We start from the raw sequence: 26,554 nt of genomic DNA, 5'->3' as shown, positions 1-26,554 counted from the left end.
GGGCTGGTTAGGATATGTTTCCATTGCTGTATGGGATCAGGTGGGATATAAAGTCACTAATATCCTCTTACCTTATTCTCCATGGTACAGATTTCATATTTAATAGCTAGAAAAGAAAAAGAACAGGTTGTCCTTTTAGTATATAATAGAAGTTCTAGCTCATCAATCAAATAAACTCAATTCAGTGATAAATCATTTATAGCCTAAAGCAAGCAGAGGAATTTATCAAAAATAATGACTGAGCATGCTCCAAAAAGGTTGTTGGGGAAGAGGGGAAGAAGACACCAACTGTTTAAATAATGGTAAACCCTACTAGTTACAAAGGGATACTGGCTCCTCTCCTGTGTACCTTAATTTTATTGCTGCCAGTGCAAACTAGCTAAAGGCCATGTAAATAAAAGATGTCATCTTCGTAAATAACTAGTACCTAAAATCCCTTCTGGTTGGTGTGTTTAGGTAGAGATACTCTCTACCAATGCATACCCATCATGGATTCTGTATATTTTCAGATCCCTTCCATATCCAAAAGGCTAAGATTCCATGACTGATCTTTGGAGTGGTAGCAACTCTGAGTCCAATTTCTCTTCAGTTTGCTGGTAGTGGGTTGAAACAAGCTAACCAAAGGCTTCAGGTACAGTAGAAGCAGTATCTTTCTCCTCAATCAGATATTTTTATTCATGGAAAGAAGACTCCTGAAAAGAGAAATTAAAAAACTCCTGTAAGTATGGTGTGGAAAAATTATGTATATTTTCTTTTGGTATTTGGTGGGGTTTGTGACTAACAATATGAGTGCTTAGAGAAAACTTAAGGAAAGGGATCTCTTCTTGTAGAAAGAGTCAGAAGTCTTGACATTTCCTATAGAAGCCGAAGACTTTAAATTTCCATCAGGAAAGTTTAGTTAGCTGCTAGATAGCCCCTCTAAATCTTTTTTTTTTTAATCCTTACCTTCTATCTTAGTAACAACTCTAAGACAAAAGGGCAAAGACTAGGCAAGTGGGGTTAAGTGACTTGCCCAGAGTCATACAGCTAGCATCCAATCTAAGTCTTAACTTTCTCATTCTTTACCTTGTTTCCCTCCACAGATAATTTTTATGGGAATAATAATAACACTATCTGCTTCAAAGAAATAAGTGCATTTTTGTGATGAATGTTCATTTTACTTGAAATTAAACAATTTGGAGTCAGGAATGTGGGACAAGAATGTTCTCAACCTGTTTTACTTGAGCCTTCAAATCTTGTGACCCAAATCGAGGTCCTTCATAAATGTACTGCTACAAAATAATTTGGTTAAACTTTCCTGGCAAATTTTATAATTTCATAATCAGAGCTAACCTTAAACAAAGTTATAAAAGTAGGTAAAGATTGTCTTTGGGGCCCTTAGCCTCTTCTTTTTATGCTTCTAACCTCTCATTTACTTTGATATCCAAAGCTACTCATTTCTGGGGACATTTCTCCCTCTTGGAAGTGTTCCCTTCCAGCATGTGCCTTTTTTTTTTGCTCTCACTATCTTTCCCCTGCCCAAGTCTGCTCTCCAGAAAGGATTTGATAATGACACAGGTGGACACCTTTAGGCTTCTCTTGTTACTACACCCCAGAAGCCAAAAGAATGAATCTTGGATTGTGGGATTTCAAATTTCAGCAGTTCTGCTCTTAGCATTTTTCAGTATCTTCCTAAGTGGGCGAGAAAGTGATTTATTTTTAGACTGGTGAATCTCAACTTTATTAGTCATGAAAATGGTATTATTGCTCATTTGATTCTAAGTGTCTTCTCCTCTCTTCTCTCTCCTACTAAGCTTCCCCATTATGTATTTCTATGTCATATGTTTCAATTAATAAGCATTTATTAAACTTTGACTATGTGCCAGGCATTCCTCTAAGTGCTAGGGATACAAAATGATATGAAAGACAGTCCCTGCCCTCAAAGGACTGAGAAGCTAATGGAAGAGACAACATGCAAATTATTACAATTAAAATTCTCTGGAGATCATATCTTAATTTTATAATTATTTATTAAATAGCTAAAAGTAGACCAGAAAAAGAGAGAAAAGTATGAGTTGCTTGGCTAGCTAGCTGGGAGCTCAAAAGCTAGCCACCCAGCCAGCCAGCACTTATGGACGCTTCTTACACAAGCAGTTGAACAAGCCCAAAGCCAGACTGTGTGGCTCCTAAATCCATGGTTCCAGAAAAAAATAGATAACTTCCTGTCCTCTCCATCAATTTATCCTCTTCATAACATCCCTTTCCTGAACCTCTCAGATTGGAGGACTCAAACCTCAATCTGGACAATAGGTGGGTTTTCCTGATGGGCATCCTGTGTTTGGTATTTCATTACCTCATCTCTTAAGAGAGTTAAGTGGCTACTCAGTTTGCCCTTAAACCCATCCTCTCTAACAAAGACCCCAGCAAAGGGAAGAAAGACCAAACCCATTTTGATAGCCCAGAGGAGGAACAGTTTAAGCTCCATTTAGAATTAGAATGTTTTTCTGGGAGGTTGAATATCATTTCCAGAAAATATCCCAATTTAATATTAATTTTCCACCTCTGATTCATTGTGAGACATAGTGTCTCCAGTGAATCATTCCACATATATCTATTCATTTTAGGATTGTCTCACAGGATACATAAAGTCCCCAAAGTACTATACATTTCATGGAGAGTTTAACTATGCTTGGGTGTTTCTTAACATATTAAAAGCAATTGTTATATATATTGACAGGGAACCACTGGGGGCATTTCTCTTTTTTGGCACAAGAGTCTTACAATCAAAATAAAATTATTGGCACACGGGAAGGACTGAAGGGGATGGGTAACCCAGCCTTCATAGTTCAGTTCATTATATCCAAGGGTTTACTCAGAGTCTCATGATGAAGTGTCTGATTTCTGGGTGCATCTTCTATTGCTTTAAGAAGAGATCTTACTACAAGAAATCTATTAATTTTTAGGATAACATATACAAACAAGTTAGATACAAGTGTCAACCTGGAAAAACACAGAGCCACCACAGCAGTTAGAAAGAACACATCTTTAATCAGGACAAAGAAGACAATGCCCTAATGGCCTCCACACAGTCATGGGCAAGATACCATCCAGAGACAAGCTCTGGACTCTGGGAATATTATTTCTGGGAAAATGTACCCCAAGAGGGGATTTTCCAATGAATTGAAGAACTCAGGGTCCTATATACATTTTGGGGAATAAAAGAAATGAAGGACAATTGATTGACTTACATGGAGACCAGGGAATGAGGATTACAGTCAGGGGCTGGACTACCTAGATAAATGGGAGAAACTTCTAAAACAAGAGGATACTTAAGATTTGATTGTATCTACTACTTCTATCTAATCTGAGATCATTGGGTACTTTAAGGTTTATTGTTCAGTCTAAGACAAGGGTCAGTTTGGGAGTTCCCTAAAGGAAAGTTCCCAAGTGACAAAGGGAAATTTGGGGGTCCCATAAAAAATGTCATCATTCTTATGGCCACCACACAAGTCATACACACATATACCACCACACAGAGCCAAGTTCTAGGACTCTGGAAATACTGTCTCCAGGAAAAATACCAGGAATGGGAATTTTCCATTAAACTGAAGAACTTGGGGTCTTATATACACTTTAGGGAATATGGGAAAGGAAAGACAACTGTTTGGTTTATCTTGTGGTTAGGGAAAAAGAAGCCTAGCCAGAGGCCAGAATACCTGGGATACACCTTAATAATAATAATTAAAAAAAAGAATCAAAAGGGTACTTAAGACTTGAGTATTCCTATCACTTCCATTCTGGGAACTTAATGGATACTTGACTTATTATTCAGTCTGGGACTAGGATCAGCCTTGGACAGTGATGGGTAACCTTTCAAAATTTGCCCAAAAAACCAAGCACAACTTGGGTGGTGTGTCACTTCAAGAAAAACCCCATAATTTCATGATATTTATAGTTTAAATAACAACAATGTATAATTGTAATATATAACTGTATTTAATAAACCAAAATAGGTAAATGAATATAGGTAGAATCATCATCTATCGTGCACAGAGTGTCTACACTACACTACAGCAAATGCTTCATCCTCAGCATGTGGCTCCACAGTTCTCTGTATGTGGCTACGTGTCATCGAAAATGGCTAAGCATGCCAGTGCTGACATGTGTGTCATAGGTTTGCCATCACCAGCCTAGGAGTTTCTTGAAAGGAAGTTCCCATAGGACAGAGGTAAATTTGGGGTTTCATAAAATAAACTTGTCATTGGATAAATTGGAAATAATTAACAAAGGGAAAGTACTAGAATTAAGAGATGCTTCCTATAAATTTAGGGGTTTTAGTTGAGACTTACAGGAAGTCATTTTTATTTGAAAGCTTTTTAGAAGGTTCAGAACATTTCCCAATATTCTTTGGGATAACTGGCAACACTTCACACTTTTAAATCTGTGATACAATAGAAAGTGTGCTGGATTTTGATTCAGAGGACCTAGATTAAAATATTGCCTCTACTACTTATTAATTTGTGTCTTTGGACAGATCACATAATCTCTAGGGTTCAGTTTCTTCACCTGGAAAATAAGGGGGTTGGACTAGATGCCTCTCAGATTCCATCTAGCCCAGAATCTGTAATCCTATGATCCCCTATGAGGCAAGGATTAGTTCAGAACTTAAACACACAGTGATTTCTTAAGCACTCTTAATTCTGCAAGGCTGAAAGTAGGCAAGGAAAATGTGACCTAGGCAGGGACAATGGCACCCAGGAGAGGGAAATGTGAACTATGCATGGACAATGGTTCAACAATGCTTTTTTGCCTTTTAAGGTGTGATTATGTTGGCATCAGACTTCGGGAAAATGAATTTGACCCAAAGGGAAGAAGGCAACTCACCTTTCTAGATCATATGGTAAAGAAAAGCATTAATGCTAATTATATTTGTGTTATTCATGTGTTTCTTAGTGGGACAAGGTGGATAAGATTAGTTTATTAATAGATATGATGAACAGTACCCCCCTCTTAATCCTAAAGCAGCTAGGCATCATGATGGAGAGATTGCTGGAATCAGGGAGACCTAAATTGAAATCTGGCCTCAGACACACTCTAGCCCCACATGACCCTGAGCAAGTTATTTGACCTCTGTCTGCCTCAGTTTCCTTACCTGTGAATTAGGAATAATAATGGACCTTATGTCCATTGGGATCTCATGTCCAATAAGTGAGATAATATTTGTAAATCTTAATGTGTTATATAAATACTAGCTATCAGCTAAGCAAGCTTCTCCTTTCCCATCACAGGTCTAATCTTCATTTTAGTCTACTATGACCCACTCTGAGCAAAAGGAAGATAGAAAACAAGAAGATATAATAATAACTAGCAAACAATAAATGTATATAAAATTATATGTTAAAATAATTGTATTTATAATTAATATGTATTAATTAAATATAAGTTATAATTTTTAATTTTTTAACATTTATTAATATTTATTTTTTAGAAAAGTTAACATGGTTACATGATTCATGCTTTTACTTTCTCCTTCCCCCCTAACCTCCTCTTCCCCCCATGGTCCATGCACATTTCCACTGGTTTTAACATGTGTCATTGATCAAGACCTATTTTGAAATTGTTGATCATTGCATTGGTGTGGTAGTTTCGAGTCTACATCCCCAATCATGTCCGCCTCAACCCATGTGTTCAAGCAATTGTTTTTCTTCTGTTTCCACTCCTGTAATTCTTCCTCTAAATGTGAGTTATTAATTATAATTAAAACAATATGCAATAATAGTAAAGGAGAAATATACATATAATTATATAATAAATAAAACAAGATAAAAATAATAACTAGCAAATATTTAAAATATTTTACATATATATATCTTAGTTGAGTCTTATAATAAACTGCTAAGATAAGTTCTCTACTATCCCATTTATAGATATACTATCCCATATATAGAAACTGAGTCTGAGAAAAACTTGCCAGAGGTTACACATCGAGTATCTAAAGAAAGATTCAAACTCAGATCCTCCTGACTATAAGGGCAACGCGCTACCCTCTATGTCACCAATCTATTATTATTATTGACTAGTTGGCATGAGGTTAGTAGCAAAGGAGGATAACTTTGAATTATGAGGGTCATGTGTTTTTGGAATTCATTTATATCCAAATTTGCTATATTAATAAATTTTGCTATTTTGTTTTTTGCTATATTAATAAATTTTGCTATATCTGCTATACTAATTTGCTATTTTAATAAATTCTAGGTGGCTCAATTCATTGAGAGCCAGGCCTAGAGACAAGATGTCCTGGGTTTAAATATGGCCTCAGACCCTTCCTAGCTGTGTAACTCTGGGCAAGCTACTTAACCCCCATTGCTTAGCCCTTACCACCCTTTTGCCTTAAGGAACCCTAGCAGTCATTAAGTCGAATCTCCCATTTTACACATAAAGAAACTGAAGCCCCCTTTTTTTTTTTTTTTTTTAGTATAGTCTTGGCTTGGACAAAATGTTTTACATTCTCCAATTCTCCAGGGTCACACAGAGAGAAAGTAACTGATATTTGAAGTGTTAATTTTTCTTGCTTAGCTCAGTAGATAGCATAAACTGAGATTTGAACCCACGCCTCGTGACTCCAAATCCATTGCATTTATTACTGTCACATTTTCTCATTTTTTTAAGCCATGAAAAAATATTGAACATTCTTGTTTTTAAGTATAGTCAACTCTTAAATATCTGCCTAGTAGAGGAAATTATAGAATTGTGTTAGAGAGCTTCAAACTTTTCCTGGAGCTAGAGAACTGATCGTGTTCACTTTTTGAGTGGCTTTGCATGCAAAAAAACAAAAAACAAAGGGAGTTGAGGTGTTAACAGAGTTTGGACTTAGAAACCATCATTGATGAATATTAGCAATGGAAGCAAAACAACTCTTTGAGTAAAGTAGGGCTGTCTGTAAACTAAAAAGTGATATTTTAAAGTGGATGCCCTGACTAAGGAATATCAGGAGTGGTATTCATCCCACCAGAAATGTAAGATGTTTATTTTTTCTTCCTCAAATTCAACAAGCCCAGATTTGGGGGGTTTAATGTGGGCACAGAAGAAAAATAAATTCAAGTAAATGTTAAAAGCTTTTTGGTGGAATTACAATCAGTTCATCTTCTCAATGAGAGGGACATCCATTTTTTTCTTTGCTCAATAGAAAGCACGATTTCAAAAACCTGAGCAATGGCTGCATATAAAATTTGTAAAACATTTAGTACAGTACCTGGAGCAAAGTATGGAGGGGCTTCCCTTCCTCTCTATTACACTTGATTTTTGCCTCAGCTCATGCAAGAGGAATAGCTCTTAAGAAGCCAAACCATTATTACTTTAAGATTTCATATTTAGATGTTGAAACAATTACTGAGCTAAATGGTGATGGAAAATCTTTAAGAGGGAAGGTGTAGGGAGTTGTTTGTCAAGAAGCAATATGATTTAGTAGAATTTTGGGACTGAAGTCAGGAAGACATGAGTTCAAATCTCAAGCCTTACATTTATCAGCTTTGTTGTGAAATAGTTTTCAGTCTTGTCTGACTTTTTGTGACCCCATTTGGAGTTTTCTTGACAAATATAACTGGAGTGGTTTTGTTGTGGGGAGCTTGAAGTGAACCCCCTGGTTTGGGATGGGTACCCTTTGCAATAATACAAGACTTCCAAAACTTAGCTTAAAAATAAAAGAGAAATTTGTTAATTTGGAATCCATGTCAAATTTGGCTGAGAGGACGGCATAGATGGAAAGCTGCCTCCTCGAGGACATCATTTCTGGGGTCTTTATATTCTTTACAACAGGTGATACCTGACTTCAGGAGGGTATGCACTCAGGCACAAGGCAGGGATTGGTCATCTGAGTGGGGTCAGCCTGAACACATAGGGGGTGACCCTCATAGTTTAGGGGACAAATAGATGTCTTAGATACAACCCATGGTATCAAAGCATAGCCTGGAGATGTATCTCTGGGTCCATCTTGAAACCTAGGGGAGAATCTGAGGGAGATACTCTCAAGGGTATTTCTTATCCTTTGAAGTCCAGGCTGACCCTTTCTTTAGCCTTAACAAGAATGCAAGGATGCAAAGGAATTTTCCTGCTCACAGTTTGGCCTGAAACACTTCTATAATTTGGGGGCTGCAAGGTAAACTCAGGGTCCCACATCAGTTTGCCAATTCCCCCCTCCAGCTCATTTTATAGATGAGGAAACAGAGACAAGCAGGATTAAGCCACTGGTCCAGGGTTTTAAAGCTAGTAAATATCTAAGACCAAAATTGAATTCAAGAAGATGAGTCTTCTTGACTCCAGACCCAGCCCTCTAATCACTGTGCCACCCAGCTGCCCTGCCTTGAAGTTAGTATTACCTATTAGTCAATTCTAAGAGTTACATTCAGACCAGGAACTAAATGAAATATCAAGTTTTTTCAGAATTACTTTGAAAAATATTTTTATGCTATAGTTTTATTCTACTTAAATACTTTTAAAATAATGTATTCAATTACTGATAAACTTTGGTGAGATAAAAGTAAATAATTTCATTTGGTTCACAGCTCAGCAAAAACTTGAATTATTCAGGTTTGTTTTAGAGTTCAGCAAATTAGATTGCTTCATTCTAGGTTTATTTCATTCAAGTCTCTGGTTTGGACTATAAATGCAATAGGAACCCCCTCCCCCCACTCACCTTCTTACCTACCAAACGATTGCTTTATCAAATGACAAAGAACAGTGGTACCCTGGGGGAAAGCATTGGTTCTGGTAAGGGAACCTGCATTTGCTCCTTTTTCAGACACTACTTTTGTCACTTCAACTCCCCGGACCTTGCATTTCCTAATCTATAAGATGAAGGAGTTGGGCTAGATGGTCTCTAAGTTCCTTTCCAGATATCAATCCCATAATGTATAGGATCTTTATAAGGATCATGTAATTTCCTGATGATGGTTGTAAGTATGAAACAAGGTTATCCATTGGCATGTGCTTAGCATGTGAGAAATACTGAAATCTTGACAATGTGCTAAGTTAATGTTATTATTTCTTTCTCATGCAAGATGTCTTTGGTTTCAGGCTCATTATGATTTGGCCATCAGCGTTGCTTTACAATGGCTGGGTTACAAAGAAGACCAAACATACTTGGATTGGGAGAAAGTGTGAGTGTCTTGAGACTCTCTTTGCTTTAATAATTCAAGAGAATTCCTGAACTCAAAAATTACTTTCCTGGTATGGATCTTAAGGGTCTCTCTCAGTCTTAACATTCTATGATATACTTAAGAAACAGTAGAATTGGGGGGCATCTCAGTGGATTGTGAGTCAGGCTTAGAGAGGGGAGGTCTTGGGTTCAAATGTGACCTCATATACTTCCTAGCTGTGTGACCCTGGGCAAGTTGCTTAGCCCACATAGTTTAGCCCTTACCACTCTTCTGCCTTGGAACCAATACACAGGATTGATTTTAAGATGGAAGGTGAGGATTTCTTTTCTTTTCTTTTGTCTTGTCTTGTTTTGTTTTGTTTTGTTTTCCTTTCTTTTCTTTTTTTAAAGAAGCAATGGAATTAGAGCAGAAAGAATACTAGTTTGGCAGTCAGAAGTCCTACAGTCTGAATTCTAGCCCAGGTTCTTAATGTGTGAACACCAACAAATCATTTAAATCTTTCTGGACCCAGAAAGTTTCCTTATCTATTCTGCTCTGATGGAGTTAGGTCTAGATAAGCTCTAATGTCACTTCCAACTTTAAGACCAAGAAAACTGGAAGAGAAGGCATGACTCATAAGATCAGAAATCTAGCTAGAGCTGGAAAGGATCTCATAGCACCCAAATTGGAAAAATGAGAGAATTTTATTCCTCTTATTCCTTATTGCCACCTGTCTTACTTCTAGACTACAGAGCTTGTTTTCCAAGTAGAGCCTACTGTAGCTACAAGGGGAGCCAAGGTAGAAGATGGGTACTAGGGAGACTGGTGAATGGTAGGGTGTGGGGGAAATAAATAACAGGGAAAGAATTTTCCCAGTGGCACAGGGCAGCTGCTGCTGTGAGTACCAGAGAGTAGTTGGGCTAAAACTGCCCAGAGAGTGGGGAGGCTGAAGCTTGAACACAGGAGGGAAGATGTAGTTTTAGGAGGAAAGAGTAAGTGTGTTTGAGTAGGAGATGAATCCAACAATTGACTTTTATGGGGATGGTGATATATATTCCTGCCCTTTTATTGGTTGAGCCCACAAACTTTAGGGTCAGGGCACAGCCTACAGGAGGCTTCCCCCTATCCTACCTGCACCCCTTGTGCTTTGGCAACTATTGGGTTAGAACATCACCCTAATAAAATTATGGACACAGACTTCCGTTCTTGTAGCCAATTGGTTTCACTCTTTTTCATAGCCTCAGATTGGGCAATGTCATTCTGGATGACTATTTTGCAAACAAATACTATTAGTCACACAGTGAAGATGGAGTGGAAAACCTATAATAAATCATTGTAAATCCATCATAGGTACTGGGAGGAGGGGAGGAGGAGAAGCAATATGTAGTGCAGAGCCTACCTACTGATGGAGATCAAATGAGTCATATTATCTGGACAAGCAAATTAAGCAGAAAATAAATACATTTGTAGGTGATCATCTTTAATCTGAGGTCATACAGCCAAACTTAATTATGTGTTGTTTTTTTTTCCTAGGAAGGTACCATTTGGTTGTAGGCATGTATTTCCTAATCGTCTTGAACGAGAAGCCATGATTTTATCATTTTATGCTGGGATCCTAATGGTGAGGGGAGAAATGACATTTTTATTAAATCTATTAAATTTTATTTATAATTTATTTATAAATTTATTGAATTTTATATAATTATGTACTGAAAATTGTTATTTATTTAAAATAAAATGAATTTTATTAAATATTAAATACATATATATGGTACTTTAAAAAACAAAGTTAAAGAATTTTGTGTAATAGAAAGGGCATTGTATTTGGGGACAAATGACCTGGATTCAAATCCAGAGTCTGCTGTAACTGAGTAATCTGAAAATCAACTAACCTGAGCAACTAGGTAGAATAGCAGATAGGGTACCAGGTCTGGAGTTGGGAGGACCTGGGTTCAAATTGGACCTCTGACATTTCTTAGCCATATGACCCTGGGCAAGTAACTTAACCTTGATTGCCTAGACCTTGCAGCTCTTCTATCTTAGAATTGATACTAAAACAGAAGGTAAGGTTTTTTAAAAAAAAAAAGAAAAAAAGAAAATCATCTAATCTCTCTGACCTGAATTCCATTATCCACAATTATGCTAGAGAGAAGGAAGAGGCAGCAGAGAGAAATTGGATTGGATGATCTCCAACATCCTTTACTAATTTACTCTTATAATTCAGGGACTTTACATTCTGATTTCCTGCTGTTTAAGAAATCTAAGTATTATTCATAGACTTATTATAGCAACATTTATTTGAAAGGTAAAGTATAAAAATATGTCATATCTGGAATGTGAAATAATACTATAACCTTGTGATAAGAAACATAAAATGCTCTTGATATTATTTAGGGACATGATATCTATTTTTTTAAATGTAGAAAAACATGACATAATGAATATTTATTTAACAGAATAGTCTCCCAGTTGAAGAAATCTTTGAGATTTATAGTATGCACCACTCTGCAAACCACTGCCCTGGTGCTAAGAAGGTAAGACATTAACAGATTGCCTTATCTTTTTTTTTTTAATATGTTTTTGGGGACTATAAGGTAGCTCTGTGGATTGAGAACCAGGCTTGGAATCAGGAGGTCCTGAGTTCAAATCTATCCTCAGATACTTTCTAGCTATGTGACCTTGGGCAAATCACTTAGTCCCCATTGCCTAGGCTTTACCATTCTTCTGCCTTAGAACCAACACACACTATTGATTCTAAGATGGAAGGTAAGAGTTTTTAATAAATTAATTTAATTTTAAAACTTTTTATTCTGAATTTAATGCCAGACAAAATAAACATTTCCAAATATATAGAAGAGACAAAGAGAACTGTACAGAAAACCAAAAATATTACATATACCTTGATTTTCTTTTTTAAGAAAGTGATAAATTCAACATGCAACTTTCAAAGTTGTCTAGCTTATCTGTGATTACTTCTGTTCTTTTCTGTGGAAAAAAATGCTTTGATGGCCTTCCTTCCTTTTTTCCCCCCCAATACCATGCCTCTGACTTCTTCACTATTCCACACCTTTTTATCTATATATATTTTTTTTATTCTGTTCCAAGGCAAAGGTATAAATTAATGACATTTGGTCAAAGCAAATAAAAACAAAAAAAAGAAAGTTAATTGGATCAATAAAATATTATAAAGTAAAATTTATGAAATTTCTAAAATTCCATTCTTGAGTTTATTGTATGACATTGAAGAAGTCACCTAACTTTTGTCAATTGGTCAGAATTTGAGTTTTTATTCAGAAAAATTCAGTTCTCAACTATTTTGGTGTCAGGACCCCTTTTTTACACTTAAAAATTATTGTACAGTGTTGAGAAACAACATGATCATCCTTATCTTCAAGCAGCTTACAAATTAAGGAAATAGAGAGGAAGGAGAGACAAGACTCCCACGGTACAAGGTAGAATGTAATATGGACTAAGTGAGAGAGCCTGACCAAGAAATCTGAAGAAGGAGAGATGCCTTTCAGTAATGGTGAGCAAAAGAAACACACTAGTGGGCAGATTGGGTAGCTCAGTGATGTGGCCCTGGGCAAGTCACTTTACCCTGTTTGTTTGCCTCAGTTTCCTCATTTGTCAAATGAGCTGAAAAATAAAATTGCAAACCTCCGTAATATCTGCCAAGAAAACCCCAAATAGGGTCAACAAAGAGCCAGACGTGACTGAAAAAAGATTGAACAACAGAACATAGGTCTAGGAAATTGGTTGTGGAAGAGAAAGGGAATAGAGACTAGAAATATAGATGGCCTCTCCCTTTCACTTAAATGATGTTACTTCTAGTGCCATATGAAGGGACTTTGATAAATGCCTTCTGGAGGGCTATGGTCATAGGAATAGAATTTTTTTCTCTTTCCCTATATCTCTACTCAGCATTAAAGTAACATATAGAACTTAGCACAATAATTGGCACATAATAGATGCTTAATGTTTATTGAGAAAACTAGATATGGTAAGGTACAAGCTATGGTCTAAAAGGAGGCAAAGAAGGAGTATAACACAAGTATGAGGTACAGCCTATACACAGAGGTTTGACTGAGTGAGGAGGGAATATCGTATATGAGAAACAGGAAGAAAGCTAGTATGGCTGAACCCGAGAGTCCATGAAGTGGAGTCATATAAAGTAAACCTGGAAAAGTATTTCAGATCCAAGGTTTAATGGACTTTACAGCAGAATTTGTATCTGATCCTAGAGATTTTAAGAAATCATTGAAAATGAGCAGAGTGACATAGTCTGAATTGTCTTTTAGGATCCACCGAATATGTAAGACCTCTCTCTTCTTTCTTTCTTTTTTAATAGTTATCCTTCAACTTCATTATACAACTGACTTACATAATTTTAAACCCTTACTTTCTGTTTTAGTAACAACTCTGACAGAAAGGTAAGCAATTGGCAAACAGGATGACTTGTCCAGGCTTATGCACCTAGGAAGGATCTGAAGTCACATTTGAACCCAGGTCCTCCTAACTCCAGACCTGGTGCTCTATCCACTGAGCCACTTAGTGGTCTCTTTTCATAACTGTTTTTTTTTAATTAAATTTTATTTTTTTCAGTTATAGGTAGAAACAATTTTTGATATTTTTTGATTCAGATCCTCTCTCTCTAAGGTGGTAAATAGTCTGATATGGGTTATGCCAGTGCTTTCATCTTCATACCTGTTTTGAGGATCCTTTTATACAGGGATATGCTGATGTTTAATAACAGGCTCTCTGGGAGGACAAAAAATATATACCAGTGGCACACTTTTAAGTTTAACCTGCATCATTAACATTTTCTTCATCAATTTCTTAAGGCTGGAAGTCAATAAAACATTAAATCAAGCTATAATTTGTAGTCTTTGCTTAACATCTGCATTAATTTCAGCACTAGTATAATTAACCCTTGGAAGTGGGGGCTACCAGGTGGCTTAAGAAGGGTCAACCAGACTGGATCAGAAAAAAAAGGAGATCAAAATTCCAATGCTGATCAGAGTGGGATTAGATCAATGAGTAACAACCACTGTATTTCAAGCCTGGACAAGCTTGGAGACCTATTCTTTAAAAAAAAATAATAAACTTAAAAAAATCAATTATATAAATACAGACTATTAGCAAGTTTGTATGATTAAGACTTAAGGTTTTAATCAATTATAGGAACCAACAATGTGATTCAGCTGTTAAAAAAACAAAACTAATGCAATTTTAGGTTATATGAATACACAAGTACTTTCTTGACCAACGCTGGAATCTTGTGTCCAGTTTGGGACACCATTTTTGTAGGAGACATTTTCAAAGTAAGTGTCCTGAAGACTAATGGAGATGAGGAGAAGTCTGGAAATTCTATCATGGAGATGTTTAGGTGATGTTTAAGTTGGCATAAAGAAGAATAAGGGGAGAAGTGATAGATGTCTACAAATATTTGTATGCCTGTGATTTGGATAAATGGGTCAGACATATTTTATGTAGCTCTAGAGGAAATAAATAAGATCAATAAATGTGATTATTGGGCAGATTTCCCCTCAACATCTGTGATTCAGTAGAAAGTTCACTGAACTTGAAGTAACAGGTCCAGAGTTTGAATTTGGAGTCTGTGACTCTGTGACCCTGGGCAAGTCACTTAATTTCTTTAAGCTTAAATTACTTCATATATAAATAAGGGTGTTAGACTAGATGATCTCTGAGATCTCCTTGAGCTTTAAAGCTATAATTCTGTGATCTTAAGGGAAAGAGTTTCTACCCATCAGAGTTCTTCTTTCTTGAAAAGTAGTGAGCTCTCTGCCACTAGAAATATTTAAGAAGGTCGCAGTGTTATAGAGAAAATTCCTTCAGTGTATGAAAGGATGAACATGAGATGATAATTAATTCCCCCATTAGATTGTAAAGTTCCTAAGGGCAGGAATTGTCTTTTTTGTATCCCCTGGACTTAAGACAGGGCTTGCCATATAGTTGACTCTTATTAAAAATGTTTGTTTGATCAGTTAACTAGAATCCAAGATCTCAGAAACCCAGATCAGTTCTTTTTTCTTTCAGCTACTCATAAGGTTAAGCAAGAGCTAGATGTGATACTTTTTTTGGAGAAACTATATGAAAATTTGAAAAGCATTTATTTAAGAGTCAAATAGTAATACGTATCATATATGTAGAGAAAATACTGAGAAGAAATCTTTGGGGAGTACTCACTGTTAGAAGGTGGCAGATGGTTGGTTATCCAGGAAAAGAGTCTGAGAAGACCAGTTAGAAGGAAACCCAAGAGGGATCAGTGTCCTGGAAGCCAAGGAGAGAGAAAAGATGAAAGGTGATGGATATCGTCAGAACCTCTAAGGAGATCAGGTAGCTTGACCACTGAGAAAAGGCTACTGGATTAACACTCTTGGGATGTTTGTATCTCTTAGAGTCTAGCACACACAGTACATTATTTATTGGACTTTTGGAGGTTTAACATAATACTTTTATGTAGTAAAAATATTCTTGTTCTTTAATATTAAATTTTGTGTAATAAAATAGCTGACATTTACCTATTACTTTAAGATTTATAAAGCACTTTATAAATATTATCTCATTCTGACCTCACAATAGCCTTGGGAGATAGGTGCTATTTTACATTTCCCACTTTATAGATGAGGAAACTGAGGCACATAGAAATGAAGTAATGTGCCCAGAGTCATAAAACTAGTGTCTGAGGCTGGATTTGACTTTAGGTCTTCTCGTGACTTTGGATCTAGCACTCTTATCTAACAGCTGTCTGTCTGCTTATGTATTTGCAAACAGTTATGACTTATTTTTTTATAAAGTGTTACCTGGGCAAGTGCTTAAGGGTATTGACTATATCGTGGAGTTTTAAAGTTAGAAAGAAATTAGAGATCATTAAGACCAATTTGCTAATTTGCAGATAAGGAAACCAAAGACCAGAGAAATTAAATGACTAATACACAGATAGTAAGTAACAGAATCCATACACACCTGAGTATGAAGCTGAGAAAGTCTCTCTTTGCCTGTGACATACAGGAAAGCACCAGGCAAGGCAGCTTGTGAGGAGTGTGCTACAAAACTTAAGGCATTAGAGAAATGTAAAGAATTCATTATTTCTCTAAAACAATGTTTCCAATCATTGAACCCCATTAAATAACTGTGGCAAATGTTTTCCACTCCCCAAAACTTGACTACCTGACTACTTAGAATCTAGGAACTTAGAAAATCGACTCCTGCTCCTGTCACCCCTAGAAGAGGACAAAGAACTCCAGGATGTAAAACTTAGCTGTTTTTGCCATTAATAGTTTGGGTTGCAAAACAACCCTACTCCCCATTGAACTCTAATTATGCTCTCCTAACTCATTCAAAATTTGGCCTCAGACACTTCCTAGCTGTGTGATTCTGGGCAAGTCATTTGACCTTGTTTGTCTCAGTTTCCTCATCCATCAAATGAGCCAGAGAAGGAAATGGCAAACCACTCCAGTATCTTTGCCAAGAAAACTCCAAATAGTATCACAAAGAGTTGGACACAAAAGATAAATAGCTGCAAGTGAAAAATTGAAAAATCATCCACAAGTGGTGTTTGGCAACAGAATACAGTAATAGCTAACATTTATATGGCACATTAAGGTTTGCAAAATACTTTACAAATATTATTTCATTTGATCAACACAATACAAACATTTGTGAACCATATTGTTAACTTTTACTGCCATCTAGTGTATGTATGGCATTAATACAAGTCAGTATTGTCTCATAATACTGTACCCTAATGAGATTGAGATGAGTTTCTGTCTCAATTTTTACTGGTCATTTGTCCACAGAATTTTTTTAAGCAATTGAGAGCTACCAATAATTAAAAGAAAATCAATATAACTTTTCAGTTCATTTGAGAAAAGAAAAGTAGGGCCAAATCTAAATGTTCAACTCAGTCACTTTAAAATTTAAGAATCAGTAAAATAAAAGTAAAGGAAGCAAGAAATATATAATATATATAATATAATGCATACAAAATATATTTATATATGCATTTCAGTTATATACCATTGCCATTTAAGGTGGACAGAATGAAGTGCATAATGAAAAGGCGGGGGGACAGAGAAAAAAAAAGAAGGGAAGCAAAGAAAATAAAAGATATTAATTAAAAGAGGAAGATGAAGTGGATAATACCAGATGGAAAAGGGAAAGATTAGAAGGGGCCTAGAATGTCAAATTCCTCTTCTAGCAGTCCCTTCTTCCTATAGCCTTCACTAAAATCCCTACATTTATCTTGCCTAAAATCCCCTCAGTCCTTCCACCTTCAAAATTTCCTTACCAAATTAAAAGAAAAGGGTAGCCCTACCAAATTAATATAAAAAATAAAGATGGCACAGCAGCACTGAATGTTGCTTTAGGACATCCAACATGATATACTGTCAAATCATAGTGGCTAAGATGGGAATGAGAAAAATGTTGACTCTATAATTATTTCTTAGAGAGATTTCCTAAGGCAAAATGTTGAAGAGGTTTACAGAGTCTACAAATCATCTTAGCTGACAAGTATAAATATATTTGGCAGCCAAGGCAACATAGGGTACAAGCATATTGGTAAACCATTATGGAAAAAAAGATGGAAGATTATGAGCAATGTCACTGTATAAAATAGCAAAAAGCAGTTGGAAGAAAAACAAACTTGCCAGGAAATTGGCATCAGATCTAGCTCAGTCAGTTGGTTCTGAGGGAATATGAAGATGAAACCAAAAGGAAACAAAGAAACAGGAAATGAAACTGATCTGCCAGTCTTTTAATATCAATCATATTTAGACTGAGCCTCGTTCACCCAAAATACTCTGGGAGGATGTGTCAGTGATTTTTAATTTTAAAAAATTAAGAAGAGAGGGGGAAGCAGACAGAAAAAAAAATCCATACTGGAGACAACATAATTTTAAGGCACCCAGGAATTAATTGTCAAGATAGATATAGTTAGAGATATATTTTATAAGGCACAGTTTGTGTCTGGTGCCGGATTTGAGCTCATAAAGGGGAGTCTGCTCTGGTGTGCTATCTACTGTACCACCTAGCTACACACACACACACACACACACACACACACACACACACACATATATATTTTAAGAATGGCTTTACAAAATCTGCCCTCAGACACTTCTTAGCTGTGTGATCCTGGGCAAGTCACTTACCTTCCATTGCCTTGGAACCAATACACGGTATTAATTCTAAGATAGAAGGTAAGGGTTTTTTTTTTTTTAATAGAATGGCTATAGAAAATGTAATAGATGATTGAGGTGGGAGGAGGAGTCAACTAGACCTCTAATTTCATCAGCATTGGAATCTTCCTGATGTATATAAATGTTCTCCATTGATATAAAGCAGCAACTCATTAGTAATTTAGTCTGAAGCTAGAAAGAGTCGGATGGATTACTGAGAGCATTTTTAATTAGACACCAACCGTTTATTTAAGCTCATCCTATTTCCTGGAAAATAGGTTTAATGGTTCAGAGGATATAGAAATCAGGCCAATGGTCTCAGTTTGCTTTTAGTACCACGGACAGCAGAAATTCCAGTTTAGAGGTACAAAAGAACTGAAACAAAAAACAAAAGCCTCATCAACTTTTACCTTTCCTTAGGCTGCTAATTACCCATCAGAAGAGTTATTTATTTCTGAATATCTCAAATCTAAGCTTCCTACAGGCAAGTGTCGAATCTTGCTTGACAAATTATCCATGGGTCAACAAACTGGGATGAGAAAAATGATTCTGGGATTACAGGAGGGTTGAACTGACAGACTGACAGACAGACATGCAGAAATCCTCTTGCTGACCAGTGACAAAGTTTAATGATTTGGGGTACACACTTCATAGGAAAAATGGTGTAAGCTAAGTGACTAGGTAAGCCTTTTGCAGGAAAAATGGTTAGTAATGATTTACAAGATAGAGACAATGGATGTAGATTACCTCAGTGATTCTATACAGAGCTTTCTATAGGTGTTAATGTGTAGCGATCTAACAGAGTTTCTCAATAGAATTCTTGCACCAGTGTTTTCTTGGAAGACTATACAGTATTTGTGAAGGGGAAATGTTTGTTTTTTTCATGCTGAGGAGCAGGCTGTGTGTTTGGCAACTTCTAAGCTATGATTTTTATTTTACTGGGGTCTACTATCACTACTGGGGGCTACAGGCAAGAACCAGGTATTTTTTCTTTGTATCCCACAAATAACCTAGCACAGTGCTTTGCACATAGTAGGTGTTCAGTAAATGTTGAATTGTATCACATTTTAGATTGAGGGACCAGTCAATCAGTGCTTAGAGATGAATAATAAAATGTGGAAAATTGAAACATGAGAAAGACATTGTTTTAAAGCTAGGTATATTTATTGAAGAATAGACAGGATCAAATGACAGCCCCATCTCATAGTCCATTCCCTCTGAGCCTGAACATTTCATATAGATGGTCCCAAGTATCTGTTACTATATATGTCCATACTTGACAGCCAAACTTGCAGCACTCTTCAGAAGGCAAGTAACAGAGACATTCAGGACCAACATTGTGAAATATGTATGTGTGTATATGTATGTATGAGGATATATACATATAATATTTTTATGTAACATATATATATGATGGAAGATTATGAGCTTTGTTACTGCATAAAAATTAAAAAGCAGTTGCTATGTATGATTTACATATATATATACATATCATATGTATATTTGAGAAAGGGAAGGAAACGTGGAAAGGTAGAGGCAGAGGAAAATACAGGTTAGTTGGTGTCAGGATCTAGACTCAAATCCTAACTCCGCAACTTAACTACCTGTGTGATTTTGAACAAGTCACCTAACTTATCTGTGCCTCAATTTCTTCATCTTTTAAAATGAGGGAAGCCAGACCAGAAGACTTCTGAAATCCCCTTAAGCTCAAAATTTGTGATCTTGAAATATAAGGTTATAGAAACTATCGTATATAACAAGATAGAACATAGGAAAAATACCAAAACGCCATCCGTCATTCCAAATGAAGATTAACTGATCATTTCTTGGCCAGGCACAGGAGCCAATGAGTCTGCCCATGGATTAAGTTCATGACAATTTTTAACTCTTCCCAAGACAGTCTCAGATCTTTAAGTCTTGCTGTGTAGACTGTGGCACAATGAATTGTAGGATGAGTTAGTATATATGTGGGAGGTATAAGATAGGTGTTTGTTTATATTGCCAAGAACAGAGCAGAACAAACACTTGACTAGGAATTTAAAGACCTAGATTTCCCCCCCCCCCCATTGTTCTTGAATGCTGCAATAGAAAGAATTCTGGGTTTGGTTTCAGAGGATCTGTGCTGAGAATATAGACACTGAAGCTATCATTGAGAAGGCAGAAAATTATCCGTCATAGATATAGGAATATATATAGAGATAGGAAAGAGTATACTAACTCCTTCTAATGCTGCAAGTCAGGAAGTTTCAGGAGAGTCACCAACAGAGAGGATCATAAGGAGTGTGGCAAGTTTAGTGAAAAAAAAAAACAACAAGTTTCAGTTAGAACAAGGAGATGGAAGGAGCAAGGAATTGTTCAAGAATGTAGACAAGGAGTTTAAGTATATTGTAAGGATTTGAGGAGGTGAGGTGAGGAGGTGAACAAGATTGCAGTGGACTTGAGGAAGACTAGGGCTTAGCCCAACAGGAACGAAGTTTATGTTGAAAATAAAATATGGTCTATAAAAGAGAATATTAGACATGTCACATGACTGAGAGGGTAGTTGAGTGGCACAGTGGAAAGGGTGATAGGCTTAAAATCAAGAAGACTCATCTTCCTGAGTTCAAATCTGACTTACTATTACTAAATAATATTTACTAGCTGTGTGAACCTGGGCGAGTCATTTAATGTTGAAAGCTATCCAACTGCTCTTAGATTCTGATTAGGATGGCTTAGGTGATAAAGAAAAAAGCAGGAGACAAGAGATGATCTTTCTATCAGCTCATGCTGCTGCTGCTCCGACCCCTTGCAATGAGCTTAGGATTTTATTATATACTGTATACAAAACCTACTTCACACAAAAGCACACAGAAACTTTGTAGTTGTGCAGAAATACAAATGATGTCATATCAAAGCTCAAAAAACCTCAGTGATTTCAGGGTAGAGATTAGCCTGGAATAAAACAAGGTCCAAGGTTGAATTCTAGCTGCCTTATTATCAGTAAGCTAAGTCTGGGAATACTTTTCTCAGGGGCAGATAGCCCCTGCTGGATGAGGTGTTGACCTTGGCTGTCTGGAAACACATTCAGAACCCAGGCAGCTTTTTGCTTAATTTCTGTCTTTAGTCTTGGAGAGAAATTGTTAACCTCTTAACTGTTGGTTTGCTAAGAACTTAAAGCTTTCCAATAAGACTATAATGTTTTTCCAATAAGAAAAGGTGTGGATCAGAAAAGGAATCAAAAGAGGAAACTCAGATTTTTATCTTAGATAGCCCACCCTGTCTTGCTCTAACTTGTAGAGCAGAAGGGTTAACACACGGCTCTGCTAGACTGCATTGACCATTTTTTTTTTAACCCTTAACTTCCGTGTATTGGCTCATAGGTAGAAGAGTGGCAAGGGTGGGCAATGGGGGTCAAGTGACTTGCCCAGGGTCACACAGCTGGGAAGTGTCTGAGGCTGGATTCGAACCTAGGACCTCCGGTCTCTAGGCCTGACTCTCAATCCACTGAGCTACCCAGCTGCCCCCTGCATTGACCTTTTGATGGGGTCCAGATAAAAATATCTATTTGAGAAGCTGTTTCTCTTATTAGCCTCCCACAATTTAATCCCCTTTGCCTCACTTCCTTATGTGTAAAATGAGCTGAAGAAAATGGCAAACCTCTTCAGTACTCTTGCCAAAAAAAAACCCAAAAGTAGTCACAAAGAGTCAGACACAATTGAAAAATGACTAAACAACAGTAATGATTAAGAGGATAATTAAATAATAAGCAATAATTGTTTCATCCTTTGTGTTTGTATCTCTAGTGCCAACATGGTATTTGGCACATAGTGGGCTCTTAATAAATACTTGTTAACTGATTGATTAAATAAGCTAAGGGAAATATTTAACTTCTCTCAAAGGCACAAATATGTTCATCATTTTAAAGTCATCCCACTTTCCTTCTAGGTTCCTCGGGCCCAAAGTATTCATTTATCATTACATCCTTTTGCCATGCTAACAGCTTCCAAGGCAGCAGAACATGCTCAGAAACAAAGTAAGCTTATTTATTTTTACTTCACCCTCAGTTTTAAAAATCACTTTAAAATGAGGGGGTCCCCCCCAGTATCCAATATTTATTAAATACCTACAATGCGCCAGACAATCTGCTAAGTGCTAGAGATAGAATTAATAAAAATATAGTTCCTGGCCTCAGGAAGTTGACAATCTAATGCAAGGAGACAAGACACAAAAAGAAGCAGAAAGCTAGGGTTGAGGGTGGGGACCAGGGAATATCTGGTGCGGGAACATTTTGTTCTATGGAGTAGAAACTAGGGAGAACACCAGATGTAGACTGAAGTAAATTTAAAAAGTCCAGTTTCTGCTTTCTATAAAGGAAGTTAGTGCAAGGAGTTTGGTAGACTAAACAGGGAGGGTATATCAATTAAGGCTTGAGATTAGCAGTATGGTGATGAAATTAGAAATGATGAACTTAATTTAGCAGGAGCATCCTATCCTGTGGGATTGAAACCAGGAAGAAATTTAATGACCACTTTTGTTTTGATATCATCTACATTTCATAATTTCTTCCCCTTCTTGAAATCTATCCCTTAGAACAAAGAATAAAAAAGAACCAAAAGATAGGTCAGCATAAACAATCAATATTTTGAAAAAGCCTAATATTATATGCAGAACATCAGCCCTTATCCTTCACTTTTTCACAGATGTGGGAAATACCTTCTCATATCTCTTATCATGCTTGGACATTACCATTCATATCATCTAGTTTCACTGTTCTGTTCTTTCTATTCATGTTGTTATATTTATTATATATTTTTTTCCTGGTTCCATTTATTTCATTTTGTACTAGTTTATATCAAATTTAGAGTACCTAGATGGCATGGTAGATAAAGTGCTGGGCCTGGAGTCAGTAAAACTCATCTTCCTGAGTTCAAATCTGACCTCAGACTGTCTGATCCTGGGCAAGTTATTTAACTCAGTTTGCCTCAATTTCCTTATCTATAAAATGAGCTGGAGAAGGAAATGGCAAACCACTCTAGTGTTTTTGCCAAGGAAATCCAAATGGGATCAGATAAAGTCTGACATTACTAAAACAATTGAACAGCAACAAATATATGAGTCTTCCCATTTTTCTCTGAATTCATCATGTTTGTCATTTCTCATATCGTGATAATATTCATTACATTCATGTATCCCAATATGATTAGCCATTTCCCAATCAACAGGCATTTACTTTCTTTTCAGTTCTTTGCTACTGCAGAAAGTTTTGCTATAAATAATTCTCTATAAACAGGATCATTCTTTGTTTTGTTGTTGAACTCCTTGTTTTCCTTTACTTTATTATTTATTTATTTATTTATTTTTTTTAATTTTAAACCCTTAACTTCTGTGTATTGACTTATAGGTGGAAGAGTGGTAAGGGTAGGCAATAGGGGTCAAGTGACTTGCCCAGGGTCACACAGCTGGTTTTCCTTTACTTTAAAAGAAAAGGTAAAGTAATGAAAACTTAATATTAGAGTAAAAGTTTGCAGATAATTAGACTTTCACTAATTAACCCAAGTTGATTTGTGGGAATCAGATTCACAAAGATTACCCGTTCCTCCCATTACCTGTAACAGAGAGAAAATATTTATCAGAGCTACTGAAAATAGAAGGAAAACAATCAGAGCACAGTGTAGGGTAATCATTTTCCAATAGTATTTTGTAACATACAGGTCTTCCACAAGAACTCTATACTCATGCCTCCTCATAGCAAGGAAATATCATTGCTTTTTAAGCCTATTCCAGAAGAGACAATAAGAAGGTGCTGCTAAATTGGAAAGAATTTAAGCCTAACGAAGGACCAGCTTAGTTTTATACTGTGAGACTCATCCCCAAAGGACTGGCAACTAAGTAATGAGTGCTGAACTACTTCCATTCATGAAACTGTCTCATAAGGTGTGGAAAAATTGCTCTTTGTACCAATGGAGGACACCCCCATCAGTGTACTCATAATTTTTTTTATATATTAAAGTAACATGTACATATTATAGCCATCATATATATCCCTAGGTGTCAAGTTACAAAGGAGAATAGTCCATAGAAAGGCCACCAATAGCTCAAAGACAACAAATGCTATGGATTCAAAATCAGCAAAAAACTCAGAAAATCAGCAAGAAACTCAGAAAAAGTCAAAGACAAAAGTAAGTATGAAAACCCTATGTGGAATCAACTATTGCTAAATAGTTAAAGAAAAGCAGGCCTAATCCCATAGCATTTAGTTGATTTTTTTGTTATCATTTATTTTTATCCTTTATGTATAATAATGTAATATATAACAATAATATGCTACATGTGGTTTGTTATAACTATGCAATAAATTATAATAAATATGCTTATTGAAGAGAAACAGATTCTCACATTAACTATGTCCAAAAATCAATCTCATTCTTTTTTTTTCCTCTTTCTCCTATTCCTCCCTGCTTCCCAAGAGGGTAGGTAATATGATATTGGTTGTACAAACATTATTATAGCTTTTAAGTATTTATAAAAGGCAATGTGGTACAGAGGAAAGTAAATGGACATTGAAGTCAGAAAGATTTAAATTCAAGTCCTAATGGACACTTACCGTCAAATATGTGACTGTAAATAAATCTGTTACCTCTCAGTGCCCTAGGCAACTTTCTAAGACTATAAATTGAAGAGAAGGTACCCATCTGCATTGATAGAAGGGGTTTCCTTATCTGAGAGTTCCCTATACCAATTAAATCATGTCCAGTCCCTATTTATTTCATTACATTTGTGTATTTCATCTTCTTGAAGGTGTTTTTCTTTAACTGATATTACCTTACTCCTATGTATTGGGATTTAGAAGTAGCTTAACCTAAATTCAATGTGTTACTTTATTTAGCTAATAATAACATGTAATATTTATCTAGTGGTTCTAGGTCTGTCATAGTAGTTGGAAAATTGCCCTTAGAGTCAGAAAAATCCAAATTCAAATCTTGCCTCTGATCTATCCTAGCTGTGGGGCACTGGGCAAGTCATATAGTTTCTTAGTGTTTTAGACAACTCTCTAAGACAGTAAGTTAAAGAGAAGCTGATGATTTGTAATGGCAAAAAGGGTTTCCTCACTTGGGAGTTCCTTATACCAGTGAAATCAGTCTCTATCCTTTAGGGTTTGCAAAGGGCTTTACATGTTTTATATCATTTGAACCTCACAATAGTCTTATGAGGTAGCTTCTATTATTGTCACCATTTTGAAAATGAGGAAATTGAGACCAAGAGAAGTGAAGTGCTTTATCAAGGACAGTCCAGCCAGCATATATCAGTGGCATGATTTGAACCCTAGTGTATCTGACTCCAAGACCTATTTCCAATCTATTTCCCCAATTCTGACAGTTTATTGAATTGAATTGAAAGGTAGTCATAAAAAATGGAGCCCTTGATATCCTTTTTTGGACAAACCATCCAATGGAAAGACTTAAAATTTTCTCTACATTTAATGCCTTTCTATCTTTTTCAATAACAGTAATATTTGATGTCTTACCTTCACACCACCTAGAGGTAAATTTAAAGCAATTGTCTTTGATCACTCAAATTGAGATACTTCTTTGCTAGGCAGGATTTCTTGTGTCCTGCAGGTCTCTAAGGAAGTTGAAAATGTGGATTGAGGCAATAAAGGAATTAATGACTCAAGACACCATCAAAAAAATGTCATCTGAGAAGACACCTTTTCCCAGCTCCAAGCAACATTGGACTTGAGCCCATGTTGTACTATTGTTTGTATTTTCTCTTTTATTGATATTGTATTCTAAAGAAGTACTCTTCCACAGACTCAAGTCCTACAAATAGGTGTGAGCCTGACCTGTTCAGTGATTTGCCAAGAACTGTTGGCAAGGCATGTGCCCAGTCTGCTTTTGCAGGTATTCTCACACAGTTACATATATTTGAATAGATTTCCTTCTAATTACTTCTTGTTTGTACTTTTATTCCTTTGTTTTGTATTTCAGCCCATTTCAACTCTTTGGCACATTCTTCAAATACTAACCTCTGAATGTTAGTTTTCCCTTGTGGAAATGGGAAAGTAAGATACTCAGTTTTGCCCAATGAAAGTTACAATGGCAAAAGGAAGAGAATAAATTCTTTGTTGCTTCTAGTGTGTTTTAATGTAGATGTATTTACTTACTAATTGTTTATAATAAAGTACATATCAAATATATTTGGAAGTTTGTTTTTTCAACAGAATTGTATGGGGATACCATTCTGGTAATAAGGACAGTT

The 26,554-nt window shown here is 36.2% G+C and overlaps 1 protein-coding gene across 1 annotated transcript; it reads left to right on the top strand.

Annotated features, from left to right (window-relative positions):
• The first annotated feature begins 677 nt into the window (after positions 1 to 677).
• Positions 678 to 25,944, top strand: C3H2orf80 (chromosome 3 C2orf80 homolog). The gene is made up of 8 exons (XM_044669420.1): positions 678 to 718; positions 4,798 to 4,879; positions 9,052 to 9,134; positions 10,647 to 10,734; positions 11,570 to 11,647; positions 22,241 to 22,328; positions 24,344 to 24,474; positions 25,915 to 25,944. The coding sequence occupies exons 1-8, from the start codon at positions 678 to 680 to the stop codon at positions 25,942 to 25,944; spliced, it is 621 nt and encodes a 206-aa protein (XP_044525355.1).
• Positions 25,945 to 26,554: the final 610 nt, after the last annotated feature.

This window comes from Gracilinanus agilis, chromosome 3 (assembly GCF_016433145.1).
Source record: "Gracilinanus agilis isolate LMUSP501 chromosome 3, AgileGrace, whole genome shotgun sequence".
In the NCBI taxonomy this organism is placed as follows: Eukaryota; Metazoa; Chordata; class Mammalia; order Didelphimorphia; family Didelphidae; genus Gracilinanus; species Gracilinanus agilis.
The sequence above is the reverse complement of the archived record's forward strand: the minus strand, read 5'-3'. Positions and strand labels throughout refer to the sequence as shown.